The 25,430-nt window shown below is 40.6% G+C and overlaps 1 protein-coding gene, 1 long non-coding RNA gene and 1 other non-coding gene across 4 annotated transcripts in view; 1 reads left to right on the top strand and 2 right to left on the bottom strand.

Moving 5' to 3' along the window:
- The window catches only part of LOC138814061 (uncharacterized), a 140,799-nt gene that overhangs the window by 5,217 nt on the left and 110,152 nt on the right, over window positions 1-25,430 (top strand). The window contains exon 2 of the long non-coding RNA XR_011367893.1: window positions 1,578-1,631. This is a non-coding gene — a long non-coding RNA (uncharacterized lncRNA). The remainder of the gene's footprint in view (window positions 1-1,577; window positions 1,632-25,430) is intronic.
- Pibf1 (progesterone immunomodulatory binding factor 1) overlaps window positions 9,355-25,430 on the bottom strand; it is a 144,953-nt gene continuing 128,877 nt past the window's right edge. For both annotated transcript variants that reach the window (XM_070002858.1, XM_070002859.1), the window contains exon 18: window positions 9,355-9,752. In XM_070002858.1, coding sequence (XP_069858959.1) covers window positions 9,690-9,752 — 63 coding nt within the window. In that variant the 3' untranslated portion in view covers window positions 9,355-9,689. The remainder of the gene's footprint in view (window positions 9,753-25,430) is intronic.
- LOC138814364 (small nucleolar RNA SNORA51) lies at window positions 12,999-13,129 on the bottom strand. The gene has a single exon (XR_011367950.1). It is a non-coding gene; the product is annotated as a small nucleolar RNA SNORA51 (small nucleolar RNA).

Here is a 25,430-nt window from a genome sequence, read left to right on the forward strand (position 1 = left end):
CAACAAAGGAAATTTGGATACTGCTCTAAAGAAAATAAGATCAATTTAAGACAATTTATGTCAATACATTCTGTTATTCTGTACATTTGTCCAAATCATTTACACTTTGGTCCTAAAAACTGAAACAAATAGGGGCTGGGAAGGTGGCTCAGTGGTAGAGCACTTGCCTTGCATGCATGAGGCCCTGGGTTCGATTCTTCAGGACTACATAAGCAGAAAAAGCTGGAAGTGGTGCTGTGGCTCAAGTGGAAGAGTGCTAGCCTTGAGCTGAAGAGCTAAGAGACAGCACCCAGGCCCAGAGTTCAGGCCCCACTACCGACAAGAAAAAAAAAACAAACTGAAACAAATAACAATTCATATATTGCATCTCATTTTGTGACAGCACTCGGGCTTGAACTGGGGATCTCACACTTTTGTTTTTTGTCAGTCCTGGGGCTTGAACTCTGGGCCTGGGTGCCATCCCTGAGCTCTTCAGCTCGAGGCAAACACTCTACCACTGGAACCACAGCACCACTTCCGCTTTTCTGGTGGTTAATTGGAGATAAGAGCCTCATGGACATTCTTGACCAAGCTGGCTTTAAACCTCAGTCTTCAGATCACAGGCTTCTGAGTAGCTAGAATTACAGGTGTGAGCCACTGGCTCCTGGCTAAATCTCACAGTCTTGCTTAGCTTTTTTGATCAAGGCTGGTGCCCTACCACGTGAGCCATACCTTCACTTCCTGCTTTTTGCTGACTAATTGGAGATAGAGGAGTTTCAGATTTGTCTGCCTGGGCTGGTTTTGAACTGCAATCTTCAAATCTAAGACTTCTGAGTAGCTTGAATTACAGGCATGAGCCACCAATACCCAGTGAATGACTTTTGTTTTTTTGGTTTTTTTTTGGTTGTGGGGCTTGAACTCTGGGCCTGGATGCTGTCCCTCAGCTTTTCAGCTCAAGGCTAGCATTCTACCACGTAAGCCACAGTGTCACTTCCGGTTTTCTGGTGGTTTATTGGAGATAAGAGTCTCATGGAGGGGCTGGGAAGGTGGCTCAGTGGTATAGCGCTTGCCTTGCATGCATGAGGCCCTGGGTTCGATTCCCCAGCACCACATAAGCAAAAAGAAAAAAAGCCGGAAGTGGCGCTGTGGCTCAAGTGGTAGAGTGGTAGCCTTGAGCTGAAGAGCTGAGGGACAGCGCCCAGGCCCAGAGTTCAGGCCCCACAACCGGACCCCCCAAAAAAAAAAGAGTCTCATGGACTTTCCTGCCCAGGCTGGCTTTGAATCATGATCTTCAGTTCTCAGACTCCTGAGTAGCTAGGATTACAGTGCCTGGCCTGACATTTTTTTTTTTAAAGCTCAATCTACCTGTCTGGGTAAATATTTGATAGAATAATCACATGATAATTTGATTGGGTTCATTTATTGAACTCACTACCTCCAGATTGTTAGGCAGGTGCTCTACCACTTGAACCATGCCCCCAGCTTTCATATTTTTTTCACCTATTTTTATTTTCACCTATTTTAAAATAACAGGTAAATGAAGGAACTAAAGATCCTATGGGACAATTTATTTTTTATTTTTATTTTTTTTTTGTCAGTTGTGGGGCCTGAACTCTGGGCCTGGGCACTGTCCTTCAACTCTTCAGCTCAAGGTAAGCACTCTACCACTTGAGCCACAATACCACTTCCGGCTTTTTCTGCTTGTAAGCATTATGCCCACTTTTGGTCCACCCAGACCTGAGTTTCTTCCTGCCCTGGAGTTCCCACCATACAGCTGGCCCCTCCCTCTCTCTGCCCAAACCCACCTGAACTCCCATCTATCTCACTTCCTACCCCCAGACCCTGCTGCTACCTAGATAGCGGATGTTGCCATGCACTCTCTCTCCAGGGCAAATATGGCTCCTCTAATAAACCTTGCAATAATCTTTCTCCTATGCCTGCCTGCCTCCGCATGGTCCCCTAGGATGGATGTGATGGACCCTTTCATTGCTTATGTGGTGCTGAGGAATCAAACCCAGGGCTTCATGCATGTGAGGCAAGCACTCTACCACTGAGCCACCTTCCCAGTCATGGGACAAATATTTTCTGTGATATTTGGTCATATTACTGATAACGGTGGTAGCATTAGTGTTGGAACCAGGGCCTCTTGCCTAGTAAATTCACACTCCTCCACCGGAGTACAGCCCAGTCCAATTATACAGTGAATTGCAATGTGTAATGGTAGGCAGCATTAGTGCTGTAGGAATGCCACACCAGCCATGGCCTCCTTTTACTACTTGTCTGTAGTGACTCAGTGCTTTGGCCACTCTAAATCCTAAATTAGTTGTTCAATGCTTTGAGGATAGCAGCAGTGAATAGAACAGGTATTAGTCTTTGTTCTCTTTGAGTTTAATTTAATGTTTTTTTTAATTTTTGTTGTTTTTATTTATTTATTTTTTTTAATGTTTTGTTGCCAATCCTGCAGCTTCAACTCAGGGTTTGAGCAGTGTCCCTGAGCTGTTTTGTTCAAGGCTAGCACTCTACCTCTTGAGTCACAGCTCCATTTCCAGTTGTTTGGTGATTAATTGCAGATGAGGTTCTTATAAACTTTCCTGTCTGGGCAGGCTTTGAACTGAGATCCTCAGGTCTCAGCTTCTTGGGTAGCTAGAATAACAGCAGTTGGCTTCTTTTAACTTTCTTTTTTGAAAAAAATTTTTGAGACTACCTTGCCACATAACCCAGGCTGGCCTTGAACCCCTGATTCTCCTGCCTTAGCCTCCCAGTATTGTCATTACAGACATGTGCCACCACAGCAGGCTCTAAATAAGTGTTTAAATAACCCATGTATGTAAATAGAAAACGCTATTATTTTATTGCTTATTTTTCTGGTGCTGAGAATTGAACCCAGGGCTTAGAGCATGCGAGGTAAGAACTTAACCCTTGAGCTACATCCCCAGCTCTACAAAGATATGCGTTAGAAAATGTTACAAGAAAACAGGTGCGTGCAGGAACATGTTACAGAGTAGCAGGAACCTTGGAATTGTGCTAGTTAACCAGTAATGAAAATAATCCAATCTACTGATAATAGTGAATCAGGAGGATGCTAGCAGAGATACATAATGGAACAAAAAGCGAAAAAGGCAGATTTATGACTGCAGTAGTACAAATGAGCAAGCACCATAATATGAACAAAGTCATCAGTGGTTGAGAATATTTACACAAATACTTACACTTTTTTATTTTGTGTGTTTCCATACATCTACACAATGTGCCCCATCAACTTCATCAGCTCTATTACTCTCCCTTTCCCTTTCTATTAAACAATGTGAACTTTCATTGATCTGTTTTCTTTTTGCTTCTTTCCTCTCCCTTCTTCTTTGTGTGTGCCTGTGTGCCTGTGTGCCTGTGTGTGTGTGTGTAGTTATGTGTTGGTACCAGAGCTTAAACTCAGGGCTTCAGTATCTTTTTTTTTTTTCTTTTTGCCAGTATTGGGCTTCAACTCAGGGCCTGAGCCCTGTCCCTGAGCTTTTGATCAAGGCTAGCATTCTACCACTTGAGCCACAACACCCACTTCCAGCTTTTTCTGTGCATGTGGTACTGAGGGATAGAACCCATGGCTTCATCCATGCTAGGAAAGCACTCTACCACTAAGCCACATTCCCAACCCCCAGGGCTTCAGAATCTTGATCAGCTGTCTTAATTATTTTTGGTGTAATACTTATAATACTTGATCCATGCCTGTAGTTTGGCTGTTTGCTGGTTATTTTGAAGATGGAGTTTCTCAGATCTTTCTGCCCGGGCCAGCTTCATATCCAGATCTTCCAGGTCTCAGTAACTTGATTATATAGTTGTTTTTTTTTTTTGTCGGTCGTGGGGCTTGAACTCTGGGCCTGGGCGTTGTCCCTCAGCTCTTCAACTCAAGGCGAGCGCTCTACCACTTGAGCTACAGCGCCACTTCCTCAGTAACTTGATTATAAGCATGAGCCATGGATAGTCCGCTTCATTGCTGTATTTTCATATATGCATATAAAGAATAGTCAACCTTTTTTGCTTTTTTTGGGAGGGGTGCTGAAGGAATAAAATCTAGGGCCTGGTGCATGCTAAACACATACATTACCATTGTGCTACACTCTTAGCTCAAGAATAATTTTCAATGTAATGATATTTCTTTTACACATGTGATATGTAATATTTACAACTTGCTTCATATTAATAAAGAACTGTTGGGCTGGGAAGGTGGCTCAGTGGTAGAGTGCTTGCCTTGCATGCATGAGGCCATGGGTTTGATTCCTCAGCACCACATAAGCAGAAAAAGCTGGAAGTGGCGCTATGCTCAAGTGGTAGAGCACTAGCCTTGAGCTGAAGAGCTGAGGGACAGTGCCAGGCTCAGAGATCAGGCCCCACGACTGGCAAAAAACAAAAACAAACAAAACAAAAAATAATAAAGAACTGTTAGCAATTATGGTATATTAACTTCCAAAATTTAGTGGATAGGAAATAAAGTTTAGATTCTCAATCAAGATTTTAGTTGCATAGTTTTTAAGGACAGGAAAAGAATAATGAGATATAAAAAATTATATTCAATAAATACCCAGCAGGAAGAAACAGAGATTAAAGGAGAAACAAAACATAACAAGGGTCCATTGTTCTCCTTAAAGTGTTAATTTGGACTGGGATGGTGGCTTAGTGGTAGTGCTTGCCTAACATTCAGGAAGCTCTGGGTTCGATTCCTCAGTACCACATAAACTGAAAAAGCTGCAGTGTGTGGTGCAAATGGTAGAGTGCTAGCCTTGAGCAAAAGAAGCTCAGGGACACTGCCCAGGCCCTGAGTTCAAGCCCAATGACTAGTAAAACAAATAACAACAACAACAACAACAACAAAAACCTGTCAATTTATTAAAGTGGATGAAAAAAGTTTAAAAAAAACAGTCATGCAAAGAGGGAGAGGAAAAGGTATAGACACACATGAGAGAGAGAGAAAGAGGGAGAGAGAGAATACTACCTAAAAATTACTGATTTTCAAGATAACAGTGAACATTCAAATCTTTTTATTTTATTTTATTTATTTATATTTTTGGGTCCGGTCATGGGGCCTGAACTCTGGGCCTGGGCGCTGTCCCTCAGCTCTTCAGCTCAAGGTTAGCGCTCTACCACTTTAGCCACAGTACCACTTCTGGCTTTTTTCTTTTTGCTTATGTGGTGCTGAGGAATCAAACCCAGGGCCTCGTGCATGCAAGGCAAGTGCTCTGCCACTGAGCCACCTTCCCAGCCCTCTTTTTTTTTTGTCAGTCGTGGGGCTTGAACTCTGGTCCTGGGCGCTGTCCCTGCAAGGCAAGCACTCTACTTACTTGAGCCACAGTGCCACTTTCAGTTTTCTGATGGTTAATTGGAGATAAGAGTCTCATGGACTTTCCTCCATGGGTTGGCTTTAACCACAATCCTCAGCTCTCAGGCTCCTGAGTAGCTAGGATTACAGGCATGAGCCACCGCCGCCCTGCCAAACATTCAAATCTTTAGGGACGGATTCAATACCTATGAACTATCTTGAAAAATATATAATCATGCTGAGCCCCACAGGTCCCCCACCCCAATGATGATGGCCAGGTGCTGGTGGCTCAGGCCTGTAGCCACCTAGGAAGCTGAGATCTGTGAGGTTTGAAGTCAGCCAGGGCAGACAAACGCAAGAGACTCTGAACTCCAATTAACCAGCAAAAAGCTGGAGGCTCAAGTGGTAAAGTTCTCAAGTGCTAGAGTTCCCTATCCTTACGTGGAAAACCCCAAGCTAAGAGTAGAGGGCCCACCAGGCACTCATGGTTTAAACCTGTAATCCTAGCTACTCAGGAGGCTGAGATCTGAGGATCACATTTTATATCCAGAAGCCCAGGGAAGAAAAGTCAATGAAATTCTTATCTCCAATTAACCTCCAGAAAACCAGAAATGGAGCTGTGATTTAAAGTGATAGAGTGAAAAAGCTCAGGGACAGAGTCCAGGCTCTGAGTTCAAGCCCAGAACTGGCTAAAAAAAGAAAGAAGTGAAAATATCATCACAATATTCAAGAAGTAGAAGCAATCCCAATGCTAAAAAATATTTCTAACTTCTCAAAACTGGGGTGCTAATGGTACCTATGGAGAAGGCCAAGAATGATGCTAAACATCATGCCATGCTCAAGATGCTGTCTGACTTTCAGTAGCCGTGGGAATTATGTATACAGTAGTGCTTGAGAAAAACCTAATACAAACATTAGAGGTAGGAATGTGGCTTAGCAGTAGAATGTTTGCCTTCCATACATGAAGCCCTGGGTTCGATTCCTCAGTATCACATACACAGAAAAAGCCAGAAGTGGTGCTGTGGCTCAAGTGGTAGAGGGCTAGCCTTGAGCAAAAAGATACCCCCCCCTCCAAAATAGAGGAAGTCACTTTTTTTTTAGGGGGGGGGGTTGTAGGGCTTCAACTCAAGGCCTGGGTGCTGTCTCTGGGCTCTTTTGCTCAAGGCTAGCACTCTACCACTTTGAGCCACAGCTCTACTTCCAGGTTTCTGATGGTTAATTGCAGATAAGAATCTCACAGGCTGAGAATGTGGCTTAGTGGTAGAGTGCTTGCCTAGTATGCATCAAGCCCTGGGTTTGATTCCTCAGTACCACATAAACAGAAAAAGCTGGAAGTGGTGCCGTAGCTCAAGAGGTAGAGTGCTAGCCTTGAGCAAAAAGAAGCTTAGGGACAGTGCCCAGGCCCTGAGTTCAAGTCCCAGGATGGACAAAAACAAAAACAAAAACAAAAAAAACAACTCACAGATTTTCTTGCCCAGGCTGGCTTTGAACTGTGATACTCAGATCTCAGCCTCCTGAGTAGCTAGGATTACAAGAAGCATGAGCCACCAGGATCTGGCAAAGCTGCTCTTTTGGAGTAAGATCCTGTATTAGGTCCAAACAGACCTAAAAATCAAAATGACAACACACATACCAAAGTTTCAGACTGCAAACTGATCACTAGTTATCTGACCTTCCAAGAATTCAAGGGAGATAACAAAACTTTCCAATCAGGCCAGTTTCAAGTTGCATATTTACCAAGCTCCCTCTGGACAAAAGAGTGACCAGTAGTTAGCCAATTAGTTTTTCTACTGTTATTATTATTAGTGCTGGGGATTAAATCTTGGACCTCATGACTGATACACCTCATTCCATTAAGTAACTGTGAAAAAAGAACAATCAAGGGGCTGGGAATGTGGCTTAGTGGTAGAGAGCTTGCCTAGCAAGCACAAAGCCCTGGGTTCAATTCCTTAGCACTTCATAAACAGAAAAAGCCAGAAGTGGTGCTGTGGCTCAAGTGGTAGAGTGCTAGCCTTGAGCAAAAGAGAAGTTCAATGACAGGTTCACAGGTCCTGAGTTCAAGCCCCAGGACTGGTAACACACACACACACACACACACACACACACAATCAATCAATCCACTTTTCTCAGTTTCTACTTTCTTCAGCCCTTCTCCTTTTTGTCAGTCATGGGTCTTGAACTCTGGGCCTGGGTACTGTTCCTGTGCTCTTCAGCTCAAGGCTAGCACTCTATCACTTGAGCCACAGTTCCACTTCTGGTTTTTTGGTGGTTAACTGGAGATAAAGAGTCTCACAGACTTTCCTACCAGGGCTGGCTTTGAACCAAGAACCTCAGATCTCAGCCTCCTGAGTAGCTAGCATTACAGGTGTGAACCACCAGCTCTCCACAGCCCTTCTCCTTTTATGTAATGAAGTAAGGCTTGATTCTAGAATTAAAAATAAAGCCAGTTAAGATATTTAAATCAGGGCCTTTATGATGATAATGGTGGTGGTGATTAGTGGTCCTAGGGTTTGAACTCAGGCCTGTATTTATGAGGCATGTGCCCATGAATGGATGCCTATGGCAGAACTAAAGCAGGGCTTGGATGTATTCTAGTAGTAGAGTGCTTGCTTAACATGCAACTCCAAAGACAGACAATGTGAGAGCTTCCAACCAAATTTGAAATATCTATCTCTCTAAAATTACATATTTTTAGGTTGGGGAGGTAGCAGCTCAGTGATAGAGCGCTTCTGTGGTATGATCTGATCAGTCCCTAGCACCATAAAGAAAAATAAATCACATCTTTCTAATGTCTCCCTCTTTTATTTCCTTTTTTTCTCTCTTGCTTGCTTTCTTTCTTCCTTCCTCTCTCCCTCCCTCTTCTTCCTCCCCACCCTCCCCCTGGTTCTCTCTCTCTCTCCAGTAATGAGGCTTGAACTCTAGGCCTGGGCACTGATCTTGCGCTGCTTTTGCTCAAGGATAGTGCTCTACCACTAGAGCCATGGCGCTACTTCTGGCTTTTTCTGTTTATTTGGTACTTAGGCATTGACCCCAGGGCTTCATGTATGCTAGGCAAGCGCTCTACCACTAAGCCATATTCCCATCCCCCTTTTTTCTTTTTGAGATGGGTTCTAGGCTGGCCTCAAATTCACTATTCTTCTGCCTTAGCTTCTTGAATGTTGGAATTACAGGCATGAGCTACCACACATAGCAGAATATAGTTTATGACAAGGAAAAAAAGCAACCTTTGATTTCAGTTTTCACTGACAGTTGGTCAATACTGTATTTGGGCCTGAAATGTTATGACAGTGTAATAGATATTCCATCAATTTTTTACTATGCCAATAAAACAGCAGACTTTGTCATTTTAAAAAATAATTATATGAAATATGAGCATACTAAACTCAAAGAAAAGTCAGTATAATTCTTATCTATCTACCTTTATGGTACTTGATTACCAGTACAGGATATATAAAGTGCCTCCTTGCAGACTTTCCAAGTGATTGTTCCTTTTTAAAAATGTATTGCCCAGCCAGGCGCTGTGGCTCAGGCCTATAATCCTAGCTACTGAGGAGGCTGAGATATGAGGATCTCCGTGCAGAGCCAGTCTGGGCAGGAAAGTCTGTGAGGCTCATATCTCCAATTAACCACAAAGAAACTGGAATCTGGCTCAAATAGTGGTAGCAGCTCACCTTGAGCTGAAGAACTCAGGGACAGTGTCTAGGCAGAGTTCAAGACACACGACTGACAAAAAAAAAAAAAGAAAAAAAAAGGAAAAGAAAAAAAAAGAAGAAAGTATTGCCAGGCATAGAATTCTACCTACTTGGGAGCTGGAGGTAGGAGGTATGAGGTTTGAGGCCAACCAGGAAAAGTCAGTGTGGAATCCTATCTGAAAACCAGACTAAAAGGGCCAGGAGAGAGGCTCTAGTACTCACACAGGAAGTCCAAACCCCAGTCACAAAGGGTACCATGCTTTGTTACTTGTATTATGATATGTAAACTCAGAATTTATGTAGTTTATAAAACTTAGCGAAGTATTTATAAGCTATATCCTTAAAATGCACTGAAGAATTTATGAAAGCACCAGAATATAAAAACTAGAAAATAAGATATTTATTTTTTAATAAAACAGAAAAAACAGAATATAAAGTACATTACTGTTTGTATTTCATACATTTTGATTGTGCTGAAATTTATAAATTTAACTTTAGTTAAAAATAATCATTAAATTACATATTTAAATAAGAAATGCCAAGTACATGATTAAGATGAACTTATTTTTTCCATCCAAAAAAGACCTTCATGAGTAAATAATGTCCACATAGAAAGTACTTGTAATCTAAATGATAGGTATAGGTTGAAAAGCTCAGGACCAGCCCTTGCCTAGTCTTCCAGGTCCTGGGTTTGACTCCAGCACCCTAAAACACTAGGTCTTCATTTGTTGTTTCATTTGTGGTTTCTTAGACCATTCAGGTACCTCCTTTTTAGTCTGAAAAAAAAAAAGAAAAAGAGAAAAGAAATCAAACAAAAGGTTTGCAAGGGGCAGTTCTGAGAACAAGGTCCCTATATACTGGGGTTTCTCTGTGAACTACACTTGTAACCCCGGCCTCTGAATTCAGAAGGATACTTTGGCTAAGGTTTTCTTCCTTCCTTCCTTCCTTCCTTCCTTCCTTCCTTCCTTCCTTCCTTCCTTCCTTCCTTCCTCTCTCTCTCTCTCTCTCTCTTTCTTTCTTTTCTTCTTTCTTTGTTTTTGGTCCATAGTGGGGCTTGAACTCTGGGCCTGTGCACTGTCCCTGAGCTCTTGAGATCAAGCTGTGCATTCAACCACTTGAGCCACAGCTCCACTTCTGGTTTTCTGGTGGTTAATAGGAGATAACAGTCTCACAGACTTTCCTGTCTGGGCTTGCTTTGAATCTTGATCCTCAAATCTCATCCTCCTGAGTAGCTAGGATTATAGGTGTGAGCCACCAGTGTCCAGCAGTTTTCATTCTTTCTAAGAAATAATCTACCTGGTAGATAGGCCAGTGTTTTCTGGTTCAAAGGGGTGTGTGTGTGTGTGTGTGTGTGTGTGTGTGTGTGTGTGTGTTTTCTGGTTCAAAGCTGTGTGTGTGTGTGTGTGTGTGTGTGCGCGCCATACTGAGGTTTGAACTTAGGGTCTGGGCACTGTCCCTTAGTTTTACCTACTCCTCAAAGCTGGTTCTCTACCACTTGAGCCATATCTCCATTTCCAGCTTTTGTTTGACAGTTAATTAGAGATAAGAGTTTCTTGGATGTCTTTCAAGGTTGACTTTGAACTGTGATCCTCAGATCTCAGCCTCCTGAGTAGACAGTATTACAGGTATGAGCAACCAGGACTTGGTTACAAGTTAACATATTCCACAAAAGTAGCTATTTTTTTCCCTATGTTGTTTAAAAAAATTGTTATTATAAAGGTGATGCATAGTGGGATTACAGTTACGTAAGTCAGGTAAAGAGTTCATTTCTTTTTTTTAAACATTGAGAAATAAATTTATTAACTTACTATTTTGTTGGTTGTGGGGCCTAAACTCTGGGCCTAGGTTCTGTCCCTCAGCTCTTCAGTTGAAGGCTAGCTCTCTACCACTTGAGCCACAGCGCCACTTCCAGCTTTTTCTGCTTATGTGGTGCTGAGGAATCGAATCCAGGGCCTCATGCATGCAAGGCAAGCACTCTACCACTGAGCCACCTTCCTAGTCCTTATTAAACTTATTTAATCTTTAAAATTTTTTTATTTTATTGTAAAAATGCTGTACAGAGAGGTTACAGTTATACGAGTAAGGCAATGAGAACATTACTTGTCGTTCATTGTTACCCCTTCCCTTGTTGTTGTCCCATTATCCCTTCCCTCCCCCAAGGAATACATTTCTTTTTTTTTGGGGGGGGGTCCGGTCGTGGGGCCTGAACTCTGGGCCTGGGAGCTGTCCCTCAGCTCTTCAGCTCAAGGCTAGCACTCTACCACTTGAGCCACAGCGCCACTTCCGGCTTTTTTCTTATGTGGTGCTGAGGAATCGAACCCAGGGCCTTGAGATGCAAGGCAAGTGCTCTACCACTGAGCCACCTTCCCAGCCCCATGGAGTACATTTCTTTTCGGACAATGTCACCCCTCCCTTGCTATCTCACAGTTGTCCCCTCCCCTCCCTTCCCCTCCCCTCCCCACTCACAAGTTGTAGAGTTCATTTTCAATAGTGTCTAGGGAGTATCAGTACTGCATTTGTTAATCTTTTGTCCCTCCATTTTTGTGCCTACCCCTTAGCCTTCCAGAGACAGATAAATGAACAAGCAAGACAAAAAAAAAAACAAAACAGCAAAAAGATAAAACCTTTCTTTACATTTCCTGGAGTTCATTTTGATAAATATTATTTTATATTATCAGAAGCCTTGGTATGCCAGAGGTGGCTATTTTATAAACTAGTTCTAAATTCAAAGAGATTAAAAAAAATTAAAGACTGAATCTCACTTCAATTGTGTCATACAGATACAGATAGATATAGGTATAACTGTATTTGTATCTCTATAAGATAGATACTCATTTACTCAATAGATAATTATAAAAAACTCACTATATTCAAATTAATGTGAATCCAGGGCCTAGGCACTGTCCCAAAGCGTCTTAGGTACTCAAAGCTAGCATCCTACCACTTGAGTCACAGCATCACTTCTGGCTTTTCCTGAGTAGTTTATTAGAGATGAGTCTTATGGACTTCCCTCTGCCTGGGCTGGCTTCAAACAGTGATCCTCAAATCTCAGTCTCCTGAGTAGCTAGGATTACAGGCATGAGCCGCCAGTATTCCACTTTAATGTGAATCTTCTTAGTTGCTGTGTGTTTAACAACTCTACCTGGGGTTCCTACTTTATCAGTTCAGCCACAATGTACAGAGCAGCAGGGGAGAAATTGGACAGGTGAACTTCAGGTATTTTGATATGTCACTGCTTTCAATCAATCACTCCTATTTTATATAATTTACTATACTAAGTATGCAGGTTACTTCTTTATCACTCATATACTCAAAATTATGAAGGACCATATTCCCAAATATGTACGTTCAGAGGCCTGTGGATAAATGTGACATTTGTATTTCTACCTTTTCTATGTTGTTTCATTTTTATAATGCATGCTCAAATGTTGAAAGTCAGCACAATTGTTAGTTCCTTCTAATCTTATCCTAGAACTTGACCAGAGTCAAAATAAGACAGGGGGCCCTCCAACTCCGACCCAGCTCTAATCTTACCTCAAACTTCTTCTCTATTCTATAAGCCACATTCTTTCATGTACATCAGAAAAAGGATATTCTTCTTCACCTCAGCTTTCTCCTGCCTTTTAACTACTATATCCATCTGTACTAAAGTATCTTGCTAACTTTTTAGTTTTTTTTTGTGATTCTGGGGTTTGAATTCAGGGTCTTGTGCTTCTGGCAGGCACTCTACTATTAGAACTACATCGCTAGCCCCCATTTGCTATGGCTATTTTTGAGTTAGTCTCCTATTTTGCTGAGCCTAGACCACGGTCCCTTATTTATGCTTCCCATGTAGCTGGGATGACAGGTAAGTGTCACAGTGCTAGCTAAGGGTTGAGATGAAGGGCTCATGCAATTTTTGCCTAGGCTGGCCTTGAACTTCCTGATCACATAATTACTATCATCCCTTTTCTGTCCCTTGGTCCTGGGAATAGTTATTTCTTTTTTTTGGTAATGAGTACATTTCTTTCTTTTTTTTCCTCCCTTTTCTCCCCATTCACAATACAGACTAGGCACAGGCCTGGGCTGAGGTGTATATGGGATAGGTTTACTCTGCCTCCTCTTTCTATACAGTCAGTGTAAGAACACAGCCTGTGGTAAGCACCCGGAGGCCTACATTTTTCATCAAGCATTGTGCCTCCTCCTTTGTTTCCCCTTCCCATCCCCTCCCCCCCACCCCCTGCCAAAGTTCCAAAGTTCGTTTTTTCGACCTAACATCTTGTACATCTCATTGTTGCAATGGGTCCACCTGTATCCCTATTTAAATGATTTTTTCCTTTCCCCTCCACAAATTATACCAACATCAAATACAGTGAAAACAGGGTTATACCATGGGTGAGGGACATACAAAGCAACAAAAAAATTATCTTATAAATATGTTAGAAACAATCACAAGAAAGAAAAAAAAACAATTGAGTCCTTATCTTGGAGTTCATTTAGCCTTATCTGACCGTTTCTGCTTGACTCAGGCATATACTAGTATTTGTAAGTAAGGGAAACCATGGACCTATGTTTCTTTGGGCCTAGCTTACTTCACTTAATATAATTTTTTCCAAGTCTTTCTATTTCCTAACAAATGGGGCAATGTCATTCTTTCTGATGGAGGCATAGAATTCCATTGTGTATGTATACCACATTTTCTTGATCCATTCATCTACTGAGGAGCATCTGGGTTGGTTCCAGATCTTAGCTAAGGTAAATAATGCTGCAATAAACATAGTTGTGCTGGTAGCTTTAGTATGGTTTTGTTTGTGATCATTTGGGTAAATGCCCAAAAGTGGGATTGCTGGGTCATAGGGAAGCTCTATGTGGAGTCTTTTGAGGAACCTCCGTACTACTTTCCAAAGTGGTTGAACAAGTTTACACTCCTACCAACAATGCACTAAGGTTCCCTTCTGGCCACATCCCCTCCAGCATGTGATATTAGAGTTCTTGATTATGGTCATTCTAACTGGGGTGAGGTGGTATCTCAATGTTGTTTTGATTTGCATTTCTTTTATGGCTAGGGAGGTTGAGCATTTCTTCATGTGTCTATTGGCCATCCTTCTTTCCTCTTCAGAGAAGTTTCTCTTTAAGACTTTAGCCCACTTATTTATTGGGCAGTTGTTTCTTTGAGGATTTGTTGGGGGATTTAATTTTTTGAGTTCCAGGTATATTTTAGATATGAGACCCTTGTCCGTTTTATGGCTAGTAAAGATCTTTTCCCAATCCATGAGCTTTCTATTGATCTTGCTAGCTATGTCCTTTGCCATGCAGAAGCTCTGCAATTTCATGCAATCCCATTTGTCCAACCTTTCTTTGATTTCTTGTGTTTCTGGGTCTCTAGTAAGAAAATTTTGGCCTGTGCCAAGGAGACCCAGGGTTTCTCCTATTCCTTCCTGTAATGTTTTCAGAGTGTCTGCTTTGACTCTGAGGTCTTTGGTCCATTTGGAGTTGATTCTGGTGCAGGATGATATATAAGGATCTAGTTTTAGTTTTCTGCAAGTGATTAACCAATTTTGCCAGCAACATTTACTGAAGAGGCTGTCTTTCTTCCATTCTATTTTTTAGCTCCCTTATCAAAGATTAGATGGCTATAGGTCTGTGGGTTCATTTCTAGGTTTTCAATTCTATTCCATTGGTCCTGCGGTATGTTCTTGTGCCAGTACCAAGCTGTTTTGATTACTATGGCTTTGCAGTAGAGTTTGAAATTTGGTATTGATATTCTTCCAGCACTGTTCTTTCTGTTAAGGATTGTTTTTGCTATTTGGGGTCTTTTATTGTTCCATATGAATTTTTGGATTGCCTCTTCTATTTCCTTGAAGAATGAGGTTGGAATATTGATAGATATCACATTGAATTTGTAGATAGCGTTGGGAAGTATTGTCATTTTCACAATGTTGATCCTTCTAATCCAGGAGCATGGGAGGTTTTGCCACTTTCAGGTTTTTAAAGTTTTCATCATAGAGGTCCTTCACTTCTTTGGTTAATTCCTAGGTATTTTATTTTTTGTGGGGCTATTATGAATGGAGTTGTTTTCCTGATTTCAGCCATGCTTTTCTCATTGTTGGCATACAGAAACGCCATTGATTTTTGAGGGTTAATTTTATACCCTGCTACTCTGTCAAAGTTTTGAATCAGCTTGAGTAATTTGGGAGTGGCATCCGTGGGATTCTTTAAATACAAGATCATGTCATCTGCAAAGAGGGAGAGTTTTACTTCATCTTTCCCTATTTGGATCTCTTTTATGTTTGCATCTTGTCTTATTGCTGTAGCTAGGCATTCTAATACTAAATTGAAGAGAGGTGGAGAGAGTGGACATCCTTGTCTCATTCCTGAGTTAAGAGGAAATGGCTTTAGTTTTTCACTATTAAGTATAATGCTGGCTGTAGGTTTGTCATATACAGCCTTTATTGTATTGAGGAATGTTCCCTAGATTGGGAATAGTTATTTCTTTGCAGTTTTTAGTCCTGAAGTACTTATTACTCATTGGTTTCCACATGCTTGTCAACAGTCCCTTCAGACTGTCATCTGGTTTCTGATAGGCCTCAGAGGTTGTTAGGAGAATAAGATCACAATGTATGACAGCTCCTAGACATTGGTACACATTCCTTGCTCACAGCTTTCCCACTTGACCCCTTCCTAGCCTGCCTGCTTCTCAGAACCCTGCTCTGCCACCTCACAGCTTCTTGAGCTCATTTTCAGCCTCTCTAAACTTAGCATGCTGCAATTCTGTTGGCTTGAATCGGTCACTTGATAAACTGTGTTCCCTGAGGGAAGTCAGGAAATGATGTTTGGGGAAGATTAGTTAAATGAACAAATTTATCTCTACTGTTACTTTTAATCTAAGTGTTCCTTATTACCAAATATGAGAACATCTGGTAGCTGACCCTACATTACCCTCAGCTTTAACACTGGTTATAGTTGGATATATTTGTGTGTGTGTGTGTGTGTGTGTGTGTGTGTGTGTGTGTGTGTGTATGCGCCAGTCCTGGGGCTTGAACTCAGGTCCTGAGTGCTGTTCATGACCTTTCTTGCTCAAGGTTAACACTCTACCACTTGAGCCCCAGATCCACTTCGGGCTTTGAGCTGACTTCAAACTACAATTCTCAGATTTCAACCTCCAAAGTAGACAGGATTACAGGTGTGAGCCACTGGTGCTTGGCTTGGATATTGGATTTTAAAATACTCTCTCTCTCTCTCTATATATATATATTGGTTGGGGGGGGGCTTGAACTTTGAGCTTGGGCGCTGTCCCTCAGCTCTTCAGCTCAAGGCAAGCACTCTACCACTTGAACCACAGCGCCACTTCCAGTTTTCTGAGTGGTTTATTGGAGATAAGAGTCTCATGAAGTTTCTTGCCTGAGCTGGGTTTGAACCGTGATCCTAAGATCTCAGCCTCCTGAGTAGCTAGGAATACAGGCGTGAGCCCCAGTGCCCATCTAAAATACTCAGTATTTCTTAGCCTAAACTTTAGATTTTTATTTTATTTTTTGCTGGGGCTTGAACTCTGGACCCTATCCCTGAACTTTTGTGTTCAAGGCTAGAGTTCTACCACTTGTGCTCAGCTATAAACGTCAGGTTTTTAAAAGGTGAAACAATCTTGGAACTTTTTCTGAATATGATTCAAATTAAGCTTTAAAAACCTGCATTATAAAGTAATTTCAGTAAGATTGTTCACTTTTTTTTTTTTGGTTGTGGGGCTTGAACTCTGGGCCTGAGCGCTGTCCCTCAGTTCTTCAGCTTAAGGTAAGCACTCTACTACTTGAGGCACAGGGCCACTTCCGGTTTTCTAGTGGTTTATTGGAGATAGGAGTCTCACGGTCTTTCCTGCTTGGGCTGGCTTTGAACTGCGATCCTCACATCTCAGCCACCTGAGTAGCTAGGATTACAGGCGTGAGCCACCGACGTCTGGCTGGATTGTTCACATTTTATAACTATTTTAATATTAGTTTTTGTTGGTTGAGGGGCTTGAATTCAGGGCCTGGGTACTTCCTGAGCTATTTTGCTCAAGGCTAGCATTCTACCACTTTTGAGCTAGAGCACCACTTGAGGTTTTCTGGTGGTTAATTGGACTTTCTTGCTCAGACTGGCTTTGAACTGTGATCCTCAGATCCTAAGTAACTAGGATTACAGGTGTGAGCCATTGGCCGCCGGCCACATTTCATAATTATTAATAAAAGGAAGCTCTTCATTTTCCAATTTCCTTCTGTTTGAACCTATTTTTCTTCACATAATAGATATGACAATTTGAGGGGTATTTAGCCAAGTGTGATGATGGATGCCTAGAATCTCAGCCCTTAGGAGGCTGAGACAGGAGGAACATGAGTAGCCTAAGCTACAGGAAGACACTGCCTTAAATAACAACAGCAGGTATATCTTCCAAGTACACTATGACTCCAGCTCCTTTTATGCCTTATTCACTGTACTTTCAAGAATTAACCTGTCTTACTCCATTTCTTCTCATGGAGGGTGTCTCTCACAACTGCAATTTATATGGATAGTCATCCCTTTTTCTTCCTCCACTACTTTATTCATTTCTAGCTGAATTAACATGAAGGTTTGATGCATCATTTTACTTGCGTGGCTATAATTCATCTTCCCTGCAGAAGTCAAGGTCTGAGAAGACAGTGCGACCCTCAAGGCATTCAGCACTTGTCTACTCATTAGCATTTATTATGCTATTATAAACACAGCTCCAATATTAGATTGTGGACACTCAAGGACAAAATCTGTGCCTAGAATAAGGCCTAAATGAATGAGTACTTTGAAAAGAATGTGCTAGGTAGATTGAAATGACAGTTCCATAAAGGAGTTAAAAATATTTTGAGATGCAACATAGATGAACCTTGAGGCCATTATACTAAATGAGGTAAGCCAGTCACTGAAAGATAAATCTAAATTAGTCAAATTTACATGAACAGAAAATAGAATGGTGCTTACCAAGAGCTGAGGAAAGAAAGAGTGGGGAAGTTGTTAAATGGATGCAGAGTTTCACTGTGAATAGTTAGTAAAATAATTGTGTACATTTATTTATTATATTAAAAAATGCCCTCCCCTGCCCGCACAGTACTGGGGCTCTTTTGCTCATGGCTAATGTTTTACTACTTGAGACTCTCATAGTAAGTGAACACACACACACATACACAATCATATTAGATCTCTAAATTACATAAAGATAACTCTTTATACTGGAACACTGCCTTAATTACTATTTTTCACTATATTTATAATTTCATAGGGAAGTAGTACAAATGAATAAAAACACTGAATTAGTAGAATGTTAACAGGTCTAAAGTAAATGATTCCAGATTTAGGAAAGTGCTCACAGAGCTGCTGTAGACACAAATGACAAGATTAACTGGAAATGTTGCAGAAGTAATCAGTACATTACAAGGTGATTTTGGAGACAATTAGCGGATAAGATAGGTGCCTTTGTGTTATCCAGAAGTAGCCAACTAAAACATTAATATGTAACTTGGGGATTAAAACATATTGAGAAAGTTTGTTGAAATCAGAAAGGAGGATGACTGATAAAAGCAGATAAAATATGCCCAGTAGATTACTCTTGAAATCTAGAAAAAGAATTAGAGATTAAGAATTACCAGTGTTTAACTAGTATCATATCTCTAAAAAAGACAGTTTGGTTGGAAGTGGCGCTGTAGCTCAAGTGGTAGAGTGCTCGCCTTGAGCTGAAGAGCTGAGGGACAGTGCCCAGGCCCAGAGTTCAAGCCCCATGACCGACAAAAAAAAACAAAAAACAAAAAACCAAAAAGACAGTTTGGTAGAAATAACTACTTTGTTTTCTTTTTTCTTTCTTTTTTCTTTTTTTTGCCAGTCCTAGGGCTTGAACTCAGGGCCTGAGTACTGTCCCTAACCTTCTTTTGCTCAAGGGTAGGATTCTACCATTTGAGCCTCAGTACCTCTTCTGGCCTTTTTTGTTTATGCTGTACTGAGGAATCAAACCCAGGACTTCATGCATGCTAGGCAAGCATTCTACTTCTAAGCCACATTCCCAAACCCAACTACTTTGTTTTCTAAAAATGTTACATTAGAACTCAATAAATATTTCCAATCATCACAGAGTCCTTCAGTATCTAAGGCAGCTGATTTGGCTTTATAGCAACTGGATGTAAGGCTAAGATCATTCAGCCCACACTGTCCTAATTCCATACTCACTTAGAAACTCATTTCTTCATAATATTCAATGTATATTCTATGACACTAGGAAAACTGAGTGGTTGGGTTGAGTTGGGAGGAATAGGGGAAAATATAAACTGATTTGATGAATTGTAACATTCTTTTCTGGCAGTGGTGTACTAGCTAAATTACATTAAGAAGAGGCTGTAGTTAGTATGGCAACCACTAGAAACTGAGAATTTAAGTATTTGTACAATATTTTTATATACATGTTTACATTTATGCAGAGATCCTGAGGTCTGCTTTTGGTTTTTGAGATGAGTCTAGATTCCAAACAGAAATGTGATCTGTAAGCGTTATAAGAATGTTGCTCTATTTACTCCCTCAGTGTCCAGTATTGTGTGTGTATGTGTGTATGTATATGCATGACTACAGCCCTTTCCAAGTAAAAGCAAAATTCACTCATTCATCTAGTCCAAACAAATATTCTACTTTTCTGTGTGATATGAAGCATGTGGGCTGGGTGTGACTCTGGTACTGCTGCCAGAATGCTGTCACTTAGCACTTGTACTCACTTTCATATTATTGTACTAAAAATAATAGTGAAATTCCACAAGATGAAATGAAAAACCTTTCCTTCCTTAGGAGCAAATAATGACAAAGCTGGTCTTTATAACCTATCTATGGCTTTATTACTTTATTGTTGTTTCTCTGAGACACGGTCTTACTATATGTAGCCCAGGTTAGTCTTCCTGCCTCGGCCTCACAACTGCTAGGATTATTTCTACAAGGTTTTTTTAGTTTTAATTTGAGCCAGTCCTGGGGCTTGAACTCAGGGTCCTGTGCTCTCACTATGCTTGCTTGTCTCAAAGTCATCTCACTTTTTAGGTCAGATGGGTATTCTGCAGTACTTAGCACAGGTTCTCACATACAGTCAGTATATACTTGAACTGAATTGTAATTATTTGAATATGTTCTTCCAGATGACCACATGAAGTCATCTAAAACAAGTTGAAAGAAGTAATTCATAAAACCATATACATGTCAAGACCTGAATTCATCACTAACTCACCATAATTTAGCCACTGAACACACTACACTACTGGTACTATTGGTATGCTTCCTACCCTCCTTGGAGCAGAAAGCTCTTTTATATTTGGGTATGTGTGTACCTGCAGGGATGCAGGTGTGAACTCAAGTGTTTCTTACTTGGCCTTTTCTCTCAGGGCTGGTATTCTATCACTTGAGCTACACTTCTACCTCCAGCTTTCTGTTTGTTAACTAGAGATAATAGTTTCTTGGCTATGTTTGCCCAGGCTAGCTCCAAACCTGGATTCTCAGATCTCCGCCTCCTGAGAAGCATGAGCCACAGTTGCTTGGCACTCTTTTGTACTTGGCTTTCTATTTATTTTTTAATCTTCTTATTGTTATTATAAAGGTGATATACAGAGGATTTACAGTTCCATAAATCAGGTTTCTTTTGAACTTTAATGCTTTCACTCTACTTAGAATAAGACAAAGATGCTAGCGTGTGCTTTAATAAGGGACTGGGCAAATAATAAAATCTGAACCTTAAGAATAAGTGGTATTTGGCATAGCTAAGATATGGAACCAACCCAGATGCTCCTCAGTAGATGAATGGATCAAGAAAATGTGGTATATATACACAATGGAATTCTATGCCTCCATCAGAAAGAATGACATTGCCCCATTTGTTAGGAAATGGAAAAACTTGGAAAAAATTATATTAAGTGAAGTAAGCCAGGCCCAAAGAAACATAGGTCCCATGGTTTCCCTTATTTGCAATATCTAGTATATGTATGAGTCAAACGGAAAAGGTCAGATAATATGATGTCAGGAAAATGAACCCTTAGATATGTATTTTAAGGTTCTTTTCTTTCATGCATGTGTTTCTAACGCATTTATAAGATTATCTCTTTGTTGCTTTGTATGTCCCTCCCCCACAGTATAACCCCTGCTTTCACTCTATTTGATGTCAGTATAACTTGTGGAGGAGATGGGGAAAAACCAGTTGTTTAAGGATACAGGTGGACCTGTTGCAACAATGAGAAGTACAAGTTGTCATGTCCAAAACGAGCTTTACAACGTTGGTGCTGGGGGGGGGGTAAGGGGGGTAAGGAGTAGGATTGGGATTGGGGGGGAGGGGGGAGGCTGGGAAGGGATGTGAAGGGTAAACAAAGGAGGAGGCTGCAATGCTTGGTAAGAAATGTACGCATTATCCTGCCCATGTAATTGTAACGCCTCTGTATAGTATGTTCACAAAAAAAAAAAAAAAAAAAAAAAAAGAATAAGTGGTATTTGGGGCTGGGAATGTGGCTTAGTGGTAGGCTGCTTGCCTAGCATGCATGAAGCCCTGTGTTCGATTCCTCAGTACCACACACACACAGAAAAAGCCGGAAATGGCGCAATGGTAAAGTGTTAGCCTTGAGCAAAAAGCAGCTCAGGGACAGTGCCCAGGCCCTGAGTTCAAGTCCCAAAACTAACAAAAAACAAACAAAAAAACCCCAAACAAAACAAAACAAAAACAACAAGAATAAATGGTATTTTAAGATGGCAGCAGAAAACTAGAAAAAGATAGCACATAGTTCCTCTAAGGAGAATTAGGATAGTTTTAGATTTTTCTAGGGAGAGGAAAAGTAAAGCTAGAGACAGCATGAGAAGCTGGAATAACTGGGTGTTTCTGATGAAAATGGCAACACAGACGTAGCACTATTGTCTAGGGAGCTGCCCCCTTCACAGTCCTTATAGTTTAGTTTAATGTTATAATTTTTCTTTACAAAAAGAGAATGCCTTTTCTCCTCTGAAAATCTGCTTTGTTTATGTGCTCTGGAAGAAGACAATAGTACTTCTTAAAAAGATGGTTTTTTTTCATATGTGGTTCTTGGAATCAAACCTATGACCTCAAGAATGCTGAGCCATGGGCTGGGAAGGTGGCTGAGTGGTAGAGTGCTTGCCTTGCATGTATGACACCCTGGGTTTGATTCCTCAGAACCACATAAGCAGAAAAAGTTGGAAGTGGTGATGTGGCTCAAGTGGTAGAGCGCTAGCCTTGAGCTGAAGAGCTGAGGGACAGTGCCCAGGCCCAGAATTCAGGCCACATGATCAGGGAAAATAAAAAGAATGCTGAGCCAAGTGCTCTACTACAGAGCTACATTCCTTCCCTTCTTTTCTTCCTTCCCATTCATGCATGGATAAGTATGCTTGCACACAACATTCATCACTGAGATGAATATCAATTAAAATATCAACAGCAAATAATGTCAGCCAAAAATGAAATGAGAAATGCTTTCATTTTAGCATGCCCTAAGATTACTAAATGCTTAGATTTAATTGCATATATTTGCATCATAGATTCTTTAGTAGCAAGGTTCAGAAAGAACATTAGTATTGTTATGTAAAAGTGAAATATTAAAAAAATGTATGATGCCCAAGAGAACCACAGTATGTTATAATAGAGTCAAGAATGCATTTCACATAAGTTCCCTCTGAATTTTACAGACAGGAATAGGCTAAGAGTGTTTAAGTGGTTTTTTTGACCCAGGCCACCTAGTTAGTTTGAGTTATTAATTCTAAGTACCATCTTGACTTGATTGGCTTATAGTAATTATCTCAGTTTTCATGAAGCTAAACCTGAATTCAGAACATCTTTTGAAAAATATTCCCCAATTGTAAGAACTATAAATTTTATTAGAGATAAAAACAGAAAATACAGAGGCAAAAGGAAGGGGAAAATTATTCTCCATTCTCTGTATTTAACCCTTCTAATCTTATCTTTAGTATATAACATTATTTTGAGGTATAGGGAAATCTTACTGATACTCATGTACTGGCTCCAGTCAGGACTTCTGGCAATCTCAGTCAAAAACCCATGAGATCAGGTTGCCAAGCATTAGTTTATTGCTTAGAACAGAGTAGGGTCAGAAATGAAGATGAATAACTTCTGATGGGCTTTAAATATTTAGTTGGTTTATCTTGTGGTTTGCATCTGAACTTATTTTCTATGAATGTCTATGTATTCAGTCTTTCTGTAGATTATAGTATAACAGGCAGAGCACAGTGTCTGTGATAATCTGTGATAATACACACAGTGTCTGTGTGTATGTGTGTGTGTAAGAACTGAGGTTTCAACTCATACTTGCTATGTAGGTACTCTACCACTTAATCATGCCTCCAGCCCTTTTTTATTTTAGTTATTTTGGGGAAAGTATCTTGAGGTCTGGTCTTGGACTGTGATCCTCTTATCCATGTCTTCCTATCAGTGCAAATGACAGGCAAGCACTACCATGACTGGCTTATTTGTTGAGATATAGTCTTGCTACCTTTTGTCGGGACTGATCTTGAACTGCCATCCTTCATATTTCTGTCTCAGGAAAGGCTGGGATTACAGGCATCAGCCACTGTGGATAGCTTCAGACCACTCCTGCTCAGCAGTAAGCTTATCCACTCTGTATGTTGGCTAACAACTTAAGAAGTCTTATGAAGTCTTGTCAAAAAGAAGTAGTACCTTAGTTAGGCGCTTGTGGCTCACGCCTGTAATTCTACCTACTTAGGAGGCTGAGATCTGAGGATTAAAGTTCAAAGCTAGCCTGAGGAAGGAGAGACCGTGAGACTCCTATCTCCAATAAACCACTAGGAAACCGGAAGTGGCGCTATAGCTCAAGAGGTAGAGCGCTCGCCTTGAGCTAAAGTGCTGAGGGACAGCACCCAGGCTCATAGTTCAAGCCCCCGACCAAAAAAAAAAAAAAAAAAAAAAGTAGTAGTACCCAATGCAGATGAGCACAACATGATAAGGGGAAAGCTAGGTTCTAAGAAAGTAGATGCAGAAAGGATGCATAGAATCATGTCTCAAGACAGGGCTAAGAGCAAGTCAATGAGGAAGTGGAAAATCTGAACAAGCAAAAACTAAGAAACCCAAAGAGAACCTGTGAGCTACAGATATGGACTTGTTGGCTGAAATCCCTAGAGCTGTGTTGTGTGCAAGCTGTTCTACTGCACCTACTTGATTTCACTTTCCAGTCAGCCCAGTGTCTGTTATTGCTATATGTATGCCTACAATAGTTGTTTTTTTGATTTAGATGGCAAGTTTTGCTCATTTTAAAAAAAGGAGGTTGCTGGGCATTGGTGGCTCACAACTGTAATCCTAGCTACTCAGAAGGATATGAAGCCAGCCCAGGCAAGAAAGTTCAGGAAATACAATCTCCAATTAGCCAGCAAAAAGCTGGGCTGGAGAATTGTCTCAAGTGGTAGAATAACAGCTGAGTAAGCAAGATGATCAAGAGCACAAGGCTCTGAGTTCAAGCCCTGGTACTGACAAAAACATAAAATAATAAAAGGAAACTGATCATAGGTGTGGTAGTAGTACATATTTGTCATCCCAGAAATGGGGAGGTAGAGCCAGGAAGATAATGACTATGAGGCCAGTCTCAGCTATAAAGCATGTCTAAGGCCAGCCTGGATTACACAGTGAACTTGTGTCTAAAAAAACCAAGGGTTAGAAAGTAGTTCAGTGCTGTCTAGCTTTGCTGAGCATGTGTAAGGAAGGCCTTGATTTGGCCTCAGGAAAAAAAAAAATTGCAAGGATATTTTCAATTATATAATCATTAAAAAAATCTTTCATCTTGATACTGAATAACATTATCTGCATATAAAATGAAATGGCCCATGCCATTTCCATATGTGAGTGATTATTATAATCTAGGGAGTTAAAAAAATTACAATTCTATGGACTCTCACTGAATCAAACTTGGAGAAAATCTGTTTTTGAGTTTGTTAAGTTTACAAGGTAAAAATCATACTTCTAAGAAATGAAGAAACCACATGGAAATTAGATAAAATACTTCAGTATGTTAATTCTGTTGCCTTTTGATCACTATTCTTATTTCTTATTGAAATATATAACTTTTAATGTTTCCTAAGGTATTTTCACTACTTATCTGTTTTTAAAATTTTAATTATTATTATTTTTTTGCCAGTCCTGGGGCTTGAACACAGGACCTGGGCCTCAGCTTCTTTCATTAAAGGGTAGCATTCTACAACTTGAGAGCCACAGTGGTGACACTTTGGGCTTTTTCTGTTTATGTGGACTGAGGAATCGAACCCAGACCTTCATGCATGCAAGGCAAGCACTCTACCATTAAGCCACATTCCCAGCCTCCTAAACTTCTTTAAATATGTAAGTTATTTCTATATTTTAAACTCAGCTCCAACAGCCTATGGATTCATGTACTTATTTTGCACTGCTTTAGTGTTTAATGATATAGGTGTTTTCTAGATAT

Source organism: Dipodomys merriami, unplaced genomic scaffold, assembly GCF_024711535.1.
Source record: "Dipodomys merriami isolate MVZ:Mamm:240054 unplaced genomic scaffold, mDipMer1.0.p SCAF_6, whole genome shotgun sequence".
Classification (NCBI taxonomy): domain Eukaryota; kingdom Metazoa; phylum Chordata; class Mammalia; order Rodentia; family Heteromyidae; genus Dipodomys; species Dipodomys merriami.